We start from the raw sequence: 10,230 nt of genomic DNA on the forward strand, positions 1-10,230 counted from the left end.
CTTTTACATTTACTGTTTGCGTTGAGGTGTTTAAGTACGTGTGAATTTTTATCCTTTCCAAGATGTTCACCAATCCTCGTAATTAATCTACGGCCTGTATGGCCTATATAACTGGAATTACATCCAGCACATTTAAATTTATATACTACTGAGGATCGGGATTCATTGGGGATAGTATCTTTAATACTAAAGAACTGACTGATTTTAGTGGTACTAAATATCACATGTACTTTACAATCGATACAGTATTTTTTGACAAGATCCATAATTCTGCATTTCATGTTGTCAGAAAATATGCCAATATATGGAAGTTTAACAAAAAGTGTTTTGACATTGTCATCATTGACAGTTTTCTTTGTAATATCAGAGATTGTGTTATCTAAATAGTTTTTAATAGACTTGTCAACAATGTGAATTGGGTAACCATTTCGTAGTAAGATATCTTTCAGGTCACAAAGATCATTATGTAGGCCAAGCCACGTGTTATTTAGCTTATAAATTCTATCAACAAGTGTGTTGACTAATCTTAATTTGTAATTAAAAGGACAGTAGCTAACAAAACCTAGTAATAGACCACTGAAGGTGGATTTTCTGAAAACAGATGTTTTCAATTTATCATCCTGTTTATGTATGAGTACATCCAAAAAACTTAGTTTGTTGTCATTCTCTTTTTCCATCGTAAACTTGATAGAAATATGTCTATTGTTTATGAACTTAAAAAACTTGTCAGCTTCATTTTGATTATTAAACACACAAAACGTGTCGTCTACATATCTGCGATAATAAAGTACATCAGGACATTTGCAATCATTGAGCCATTGTGTCTCTTGGAATCCCATAAATAAGTTTGCTAAAATAGGGGCCAAGGGAGAACCCATACTAACTCCATCAATTTGTTCATAGTATGTATCTTTAAACAAAAAATGAGTGCCTGAAGTAGCAATGGTCAATAATTTGATTAAGTTATTCTTAGTGATTTTTAATTCATTGTTATGACTATAAATTGAGTTAGCAGCAAGTTCAATCGTTTCTTTGAGCGGAATGTTGGTAAATAAACTTTCAACGTCAAAAGAAACCATGACTTTATTTTTTAAGTTAAGGTTGCGAATCTCGTTAACAAAACTAAAGAATCTTTCGAACTATACTCAAGTGAGACACAAGGTCTAATTAGATCACTTAAATACTTAGACAAATTGTAGTTGTAAGTACTAATTGAAGAAACTATGGGTCTTAGAGGGGGTGATCCATCAGGTTTTCTGTTTTTATGCATTTTTGGGAGGCCATAAATTCTTGCTGGATATGAACCTTTGGGATAAATATTATTGTAAACTTCATCTGTGATTTGGTTTTCCTTTTTTAATTTTCGTAATAGCCTTTTTAGACTTTCTTCTTTCTTTATTGTAGGATCATCACGGAGAATACTGAATTTTGATTTATCATTAATGATCTCAAGCATGCCTTTGTCATATGTTTCCCTATCCATAATAATTACTCCGTTGCCTTTGTCAGGCTTGGTGATGATAATGTTCTTGTTTTTACGAAGTTGTTTGATAACCCTGATTTTTCCTAAGTCCTTGGTTGATGGTGTGAACGAGTTGTAATAAGACTGTGCCATTGCTGATAGATGTGCTCTGATTTCAGGAACTTTCTCTTGATCCAAAAGGTGTTTATTGATGTTATAATTTAAGGATTCAAAACTTGCACAGATATCAGCTTTGTTTATCCTTTGTGGAACAATTGTATGTCCTAGACCATCTTTGAGCAAGTCCAATTGTTGTTTGGATAACGTAACCGAAGAGATGTTGGTGACAGTATCAGTTTTATTGAAGAATAGTGAAGAGTTCCCCGTAAGTTTTCTCAATTTCTGTTCATGTTTTAGTAAAACCTTGGAAATATAACGATTCACATTGTGTTGTAATGCCTTTTTTAAGATGTAAAACTGGACAGAGCATAGTTGTTCACTTACTTTGTTGGAAATTTCCTTTAGTTCAGCTTTCAATTTCTTCAGTAACTTGGCCTTTTTGTGAATATTTTTTTTTGTGAATACAAATACATTTGTATTGGTAGCTGTAAGGAATCTGTATATGGTACGGAGTGAGCAAAATTCACGGTATGTGTGCCTGAGACTATAATAAATAATACTTTGCTTGAAGTCTTGTTATATATAATTGTGACACGTTCATAAGTACAGTAATGCATTCACATATGTTTAATTAAAGAAGATATAACTCACCTTATAGTATTATAACTTGCAGAAAAGGTTTATATTAGAATAACATAGAAATATTCATATATATTATGACGATATTACAGTTACGTATATTGATATTTGTTATTTGCTTAATGGAATTTGTTTCCTTATAGCAACGGTGTTTTTGGTGATTAAAGGTTGATTCATACAAAAACTCGTTCTCGTGGTTTGTTCTGCGACCTATACAATAATATTAATAGTAATAATAATAATAAAAATAATAATATGAATAACGATTAATAATAATAAATAATAATAAAAATAATAATAATTAAATAAAAATATATAATTTCGCCATTAATTAACTTGTAATCAAGAAGCACTTACAGTACAATACTATTTACTAGGCCTATAATTAACAACTATGCCTTATTCATTGGTGCTCTGCTATTTTGGCAGGTCCTATGATGTCATCCTTATTTTAGAGCTGTCTATTCTCAGCTTTTCTTTTAATGTCAAAATAACTGTCACCCTGTTTCATTTGATCAATTAATTGCTGTTCTTTTCCTTCCTCTTTATGCTTTTCTCTGAAAGCGGCCTTCTAAAACTTTTTTGAGTAAGTGATCACATTGTACATGACCAATCCAAACTCACTGCCTATGCATAATTTTTAGTAGTTCTAGGCCTGGTACTTATAATTATCCAAAACCTAGGCCAACTAAAAAACAAAAATGTTCCCATGTAACTCAAGTTCAAATAACAATTTTATTATTCGTGTAGCTAAATCAAATATTACATTGTCATTTTAAACGACCCATTACCGGTAGTTATTAGCGCTGCATGGCAACGTCAATTGCTTAACAATGGGCTGAAAGCTTTCTTTGTTTTTGTAGGTAACTTTGATCAGTAGGGAAAGATGCTTTGATCTTTAGTTTATTCATAACTATGTCATCTACTAAATGTTTCGATTGGTACTTTTGGTACTTGTGCATATAAGCTTGCAAATAGGAATAATTTTTCATTCCTGATGGAGTTTAATGCAAATGTTTCGTACGGGGAAAAAATCGCAAAATCGGATTTACCCTTTTCCGCCATCTTTAATCACTACATCATGACATAATGTCTACGCCCACGTTGGGGGCAGTAGACACAAAAACGATGGTCACAACATTCTTTATATAGGGCCTAATGCAATATAATACAGTATTATCTTATTTTTTTCAAAATATTCAAGCGAATACTAAGAACAGATAGAATGCTTAAATTAAAAGTTTTAAAAGATGAACAGGACTTCTCAAAACCTAAGGAGCAAGCGTTTGAGAAGCTTTCTAACAAGCTAAAAATATAAAGGAGGAAGAAATCGACAGTATGCAATCAATGGAATTTCCAGAAATTCAAATTTTAAAATTAAAGAAACCTCCAAAAAGGAGAGCAAATCATGATAAAATATAAAAAGCATACCAAAGAAAGCACAAAAGAGAACAGCAAAACGAGAAATGACAAAAACTGTATAACCTCTCATTCTGAAGCCTCTGAGTAAAAATTTCATGTACTGAGTGGTTTCGTTGTTAAGAGAAGGGTCTCTCTCCATAATGGTTTTTATACCGTCACAAATACCGTGATTATTACAGTCGATGCACTTTAATTTCAGATATTTGCGATAGTGATTATTTATGACATAGGCCTTTGATGCTAAGTAAAAATTTTTTACATCATCAAAATTGCACTTAATCTTATCGACTACAGTGTTCTTAATGTTTTTTTAGCCATTGACCTCAACATTTAAATGATGAACATACGATTTTCTTGATTTAGAGTATTACAAAAAATCTGGTTATGGAAATGGATGAGAATAAGGTTTGAATCTTTAAACATAGTCGCCGATAGATTTACCAAAACCCTGTAAATTTTAATTAATCATAATGACGAAAAAGGCGCGATTAGTGTATATTTAGATAGTATTACGAAGTCACTAGGGCGCCAGTATGATTTTACAAGACCCCTACATTTTAAAAAATGTTTAAAAATTGTAAAATAAAGTGATTTAAATTCAGGTCTGAGAGCGCCATTACTCCGGCCAAGAGATATTGCTCAGTCTCAACCATGACAGCTCCACCTGTAAAAGTCCTTCTGTGGGCCACCTCTACTTCGACGATTTCTAGGATATGCTAATGTATACGATATTTGAAAAAACTTGCTCTATCGGAGCAAAGATCGTGGATATGAAAAACGATTTTGCACACCGGACCACGGGTGTATAGAGGGCGCTCTCTTACATTTTTCATGTGCGTTAGTAAAGTGTGAGCTCTGCATGAGACGGAAGGTTAAATGAGTTATTATATTTCCACTAAATTTAATTAATAAAGGGAAATGATAAATGGAAATGGATTTTGAGTGGTGGTGGTGGTGGTGGCAGTAATACAACAACTAGGATTGAAAATGAGAACAACTTACTGTCTCTGCCTTCTATAGGGTTTCGGTGGGCCAGCATAACTTTACAATCGGGTGCATACACTTCAGCAGCCTCCTTGAATTTTCCCGCCTTAAACATGGCTTGGAAAACTGCATTGCGTCCTTCTATTTCGCTTTTCAAATCTGAGAAAATAATGTGAATGTAGTGTAAATCTAGGTTAGGCCTAATAATTAGTGTTTGGGCTGATTATCTAAAAAGTTGTTCTAACAAACCATTACCTTAATAAATTCATTACAATTAGACCTATCTATTTAAACTTTGTTGACAATTTGGAATGTTTAAAGGTCTGGATTGAACACGTGATATTTCTATTACTTAGACTATTAATTAGACTGATGTACGTCAAATGGTAAAATCACGCTTATCAAGCTATAATTGCATATTTCAGTACATACCGGTACAGTAGTCCTAATTTACCTTTGGCCTACTTCCTGGCACGCATGATTCTTAGGGCGATTTGAGTGTATTTTCAAGAGTACAACGGTGTAATCATTAGTAATGATTGATGTTGAGACGTCTGCAAATATATTTTAAACATCCCTGGGTATTCATTTTTCATTTCATTAAAATCATCTAATAGATTGTGAAAACATAATAGGCATTCCCACCAGTCATTTAGCTTAGCGTGATGGGGGTCTAAATATTTTAAGTATTTCATAAACGAACGAACAGAACACAATAATTACAACTCAACTTAGTCCCATGAGACGGCGGATTTTCGGGGTTCTAGGATCGATTAATAATAATAATAATAATAATAACAATAACAATAATAATAATAATAATAATAATAATAATAATAATAATAATAATAATAATGATAATAATTGTTGAATTTGTGTAGCGCATCAGGCAAAAAAGCCTCTATGCGCTTGGTGATTGAGATCTTTGATTTTGACAAGTTGATGTAAAACTAAATTCTACTCCATTACTAATAGTTGTTTTGTGTTTTGTGGTGTAATGACTCTTTAATTCTTGGAAATGCGAACTATTTCAGGGCCGGCGGAACGTTTTTCAAAGTGGGGGGGGGGGCCACTTATAAGCAGGCGTGTAACAGGGGTCTTGGGTGATACCCCCCCCCCCACCCACCATATAGAAAACAATACGACATAGGGCTTATTTTATTATTAATATAGGCCACACACGTGTGTTTGAAACTAAATACTGTATAAGCATTTTCATCGTGGTTAGTATTTATTACAATCATAGGCCTATTCTTTCACCATCATTACACATTGAGGTCCTTCTTTTAGGTAAAACGATCTATCTTAAATTTTCTTTCTCAAGTTTGGGACTATTATGTTTTTAAATAACTTATAAGGCAAAGGAGGGCAAGCACAAGCTTTAACCTAACAAAAAATTTTTGTTTTTAATTCTAATTTCGTCGGAATTGATCAAAACTCCCTAAATGTGCAATTTTTAGAGGAAATTGGCCTACCTCAACAAGCAATGCTCTTATGTTATATATGGCCACACTCGTTTTTTTAAACAGAATATAAGCATTTTAATTATGGCTTTATCTATTAACAAACATATTCTTTCAAAATAATTACACATTGAGGCCCTTCTTTTAGGTAAAATGATCTATCTTAAATTTTCTTTCTCAAGTTTGGGACTATGTGTTATAACTTAGAAGGCAAAGGAGAACAAGCACAAGCTTTAACATTAAAAAATGTGCGCGAAAAATTTTTGTTTTTTAAATTCTAATTTTGTCGGAATTGATCAAAACTCCCTAAAATGTGCAATTTTTAGAGGAAATTGGTCTACCTCAACAAGAAACGCTCTTATGTTATATATGGCCACACTCGTTTTTTTTAAACTGAATATAAGCATTTTCCTTATGGCTTTATTTATTACAAACATATTCTTTCAAAATAATTACAGATTGAGGCCCTTCTTTTAGGTAAAATGATCTATCTTAAATTTTCTTTCTCAAGTTTGGGACTATGTGTTATAACTTAGAAGGCAAAGGAGAACAAGCACAAGCTTTAAAATTAAAAAATGTGCGCGAAAAATTTTTGTTTTTTAAATTGTAATTTCGTCGGAATTGATCAAAACTCCCTAAAATGTGACTCGGTCGGGTACTGGATAATCATTCTCTTTCCCATCCTTCTCCTCCTTCTTCCCTCCTTTTTTTGCATTTCCGATCATACAAAAATCTCCAGACATTATATATTTTTGGCCAAAAAGTGGTGGGGGGGGGCGGCCCCCCGCTTCCGCCGGTTATGTATTTAGATGATCAAGCCTGGTCATGCCACTTAACCTGGCATCATCATCATCATTATTATTATTATTATTATTATTATTATTATTATTATTATTATTATTATTATTATTATGTCTTTTCCTTTATCATTGTTTCTTTGGTAGGCATCTTGTACAGGGAAATGTTCCCTTTTTTGCCTACCAGACTCATTACGTTTTGAGTAAAATAAAATTATGATACGCGAGAATACGGTACTGTAGTAAAAATATGTTTTCATATGCCCTCTCTTTACTAATTTACCATACAAGAAAAACCAGGTGATTTTTGAAGAGAATTCCCTTCCTATAACAACCCTGTCAACAAATCCATACACATTGTATAGGTCCTTATTCCATGGTAACAAGCACACCAGACAGGAAGAGGCCTCGTTGCAACAAAACAAAAGGAAAAACATTAATGTCAAAATAAAAGACAAAAAAGAAAGAAAACGAAATGATTTATGGGCCAAAAGGCCTCAGAGGTGTCTAGAAAAGAAAAATTTCGCGGGGGCACGTCCCCGAAGTCCCTAGGCTAGTGTTATCTCGATCGGCCCCACTTCGGCCCCCCCCCACCCCTTTCTGGACATCTCTGGATCCGCTCCTGCAGTTTACGGCTAAACATTGCCAAATCTCTCTAGGCGTTGAAGGTTAGTTTCTCCGGACCCTCAAGGCTTCTTATGAACCCCAATGGCTCCCGATAAAATGGTCAGATCCTAGTCCTGTCGAAAAGGTTAAATCGCGAACCCCCTACTCTACTGAATGTTTGTCACGGAGCCAATGTTTCCTTTTCCAATTGCATTTACAGTACTTAATTCACTGAGTTAGCTGTTGAAGCGTGTGTGTGTTGAGGTAAGCCTAATTAACTTTAATAATGAAATCCAATACTGGAATCCTTTACTCTGTGATATTCAATTATAATTTATTAGCTTTTTCATTGTCAAGAAAGCTCATAAATAAAATAACGTTTCCTAATTATTCTTTGCACAAATTAAATTGACTGGTAATAAATTTAATGATTTTATTAAGTGTTTTTTGGAAGGTAGTAACTTATTTGATCCTTTAAATAAGAAATGAAATGTTAGATTTTTTTTACAGCCTTTACAGACATCCAAATTCCCCCACGTTTATTTCAAAAGGATAATGTAAGGGTATATTTACATTGGTTAAAAATATTTAAATGATGTGAATGAATGAAACCCGGCTATGTCTACCATAATATAAATCAAAACCCACGGCTTCTTCTAACAGATTAAAACAATTTCCTTGCTTTGAGTAATAACAGATGTGTATGTCCACGGAACAAGCATCCGTTCCTGGTTTCTTATTCAACATTTCTTACATGCAATATCAAACGCAACAACGTTTACCCGGAGCAAACAGTTGGTGTATTTATGTGTTTTCAAGACCAACTACGGTACAGAAAAGTGATAGGTCAGAGTATGTACAGCCGACCGTATCAAGTTGAACTTTGGATAGAGATTTGCCACATTAGTAATGGTATGAAACATAGGCCTATTAGCTTTCTGCTTGCGCGTGAATATAAGACAACATGAATGTTAATGTATAGGCCTATTCATTAAACAGGCATAGGACAAAGGAACACAATAATGTTTATACTTGTGTCTCACACTCGCATTGTGTATGCACGCCAAATTTTAATCAGCCTTTTTTCTTTTGAATCTGTCTCAAAACATTTAAATGTAAACGATATTAATAACAATATTACAACAATTAGCAATTTGTATAACGAAATATAGAATTCAATAAAAATAATCACAACCGTAAAAAAAAGCAATGAAGATAACAATGACGATGATGACGACGATGATGTATGATCATGTTGATGATGATTGTGGTAACTGTGGTGGTGACGATGATGAAGATGATGATGATAATGATGATCAGAAATTTTATTGCATGGTCGACCTTGCCTATACATTAATTAATTACGCACGGTCAACCATGCCGACCGTTCGGTCGACCGTGCCTATAGACGCACGTTCGATCGTACCGATAGTTACTTCCGTCAACATACCGTGCTGTCAAAATTATGATTAACCATAACAAGCCTCAAAATCATACCGCTTAGATTACTCGATAAAGCCTCCATGAGGAGGTCTGTGCTGCTGCCGTACATCCACGGCGAATTACGGAGCTTTAGGTCGAGCATGTACTGAGAGCCTCAGTGATTGATTGTAGTATTATTGGCCTTATGATTAGGCTTACTACCAGTTTCTAAACTTTTGAGAGGTAACAACTTACCCGCCATTTTCCGTATTTGTTTAACGTAAAAGGCCTGCTACTTTCACTTTTGTATAAACGCAGCTAGTGCCCTACTACAAGGTAACACCAAATGCAGTCACGGGTTACAGATACAGTAAATCCAACAAATGGCAAACATGCTGCGATATCTATGATAAACGTATCCAACCAGAACCACACCCCGAGGTCAGCAATATGTCAACCGAAAAAAAGGTCACTGGATGGCAATAACATGTATTTCCATATTTGTCAAGTATTATTAATGTGCTTGTTTCAAATTTTTTAAGGGAACACGCAGCTAATTAGACAGAGGCCATCAGAATTCATTCTCATGTCGGATTATTTTGATGCGTGCAGCCCAGTTTTAAAGGACATATCTGACTTCGCCAGACAAAAGCAGAATGCACAAGATGCGGACGCACCCCCAATTTTCAAAAGGTCCACTTTTTTATTCCTATTTCACTAAAATCGTTCTTAAATCGCAAAATACTATGAATAATTGCATTTCATTTGCCAGCTCTTCTAACAACAAACAATTTTCAATGACTGGGGTGGGGGGTTTGTTCAGCTCCAGTGACTCCAGAATGATCCATATTAAATGGACATCTTAAAACGTTACTTTTTCAGGTTCTAAAAACAGCCAAATGAATGGGAATTTAAATTTTAAAATAAGGGGTTTCACAAATCCATTAAATACGGCCTTAAAATGCTACTTTGTCGGAGATTCTCGGCCTCCGGACTGCCCCGGCCGAATGCCTGCTTCGCTCGCAAGCTCACCCATCTCCCCCTCACCCTATCAAAAATCAGTAAATCTTGCTTATTATAAGGCCCTGGTTCTTAATTTATTTATTTGAATGGCCAAATTATTTTTAGTTCGATGTCACTGGCCAAAGAAAATCTTCGTGTTTCAAGCAACATGTAATACACACCCTCGCCTTGACCTGGTCAAGGCGAGCGTCATAACCATTAGACCACGAAGGCTTCATGGTTAAACAGATTCAAATACCACCAGATACACTCCATTACACAATAAGGCTAGAAACAAATAATAGCATACACT

At 34.4% G+C, this 10,230-nt stretch overlaps 2 protein-coding genes across 2 annotated transcripts in view; one reads left to right on the forward strand and one right to left on the reverse strand.

Annotated features, from left to right (window-relative positions):
* LOC117100495 overlaps window positions 1–9,332 on the reverse strand; it is a 13,181-nt gene extending 3,849 nt beyond the window's left edge. Inside the window, exons 1-2 of the mRNA XM_033240208.1 lie at window positions 9,171–9,332; window positions 4,646–4,786 (exon numbers count right to left, since the gene is read on the reverse strand). Coding sequence (XP_033096099.1) covers window positions 4,646–4,786; window positions 9,171–9,177 — 148 coding nt within the window. The 5' untranslated portion in view covers window positions 9,178–9,332. The remainder of the gene's footprint in view (window positions 1–4,645; window positions 4,787–9,170) is intronic.
* LOC117100461 overlaps window positions 2,089–10,230 on the forward strand; it is a 31,110-nt gene continuing 22,968 nt past the window's right edge. The window contains exons 1-2 of the mRNA XM_033240163.1: window positions 2,089–2,110; window positions 9,458–9,608. The gene's annotated coding sequence lies outside the window, so the exon portion shown is untranslated. The remainder of the gene's footprint in view (window positions 2,111–9,457; window positions 9,609–10,230) is intronic.

The sequence above is a fragment of the Anneissia japonica genome, unplaced genomic scaffold (genome assembly GCF_011630105.1).
Source record: "Anneissia japonica isolate Jap-2015-1 unplaced genomic scaffold, ASM1163010v1 scaffold685_len2926416_cov193, whole genome shotgun sequence".
Lineage (NCBI taxonomy): Eukaryota > Metazoa > Echinodermata > Crinoidea > Comatulida > Comatulidae > Anneissia > Anneissia japonica.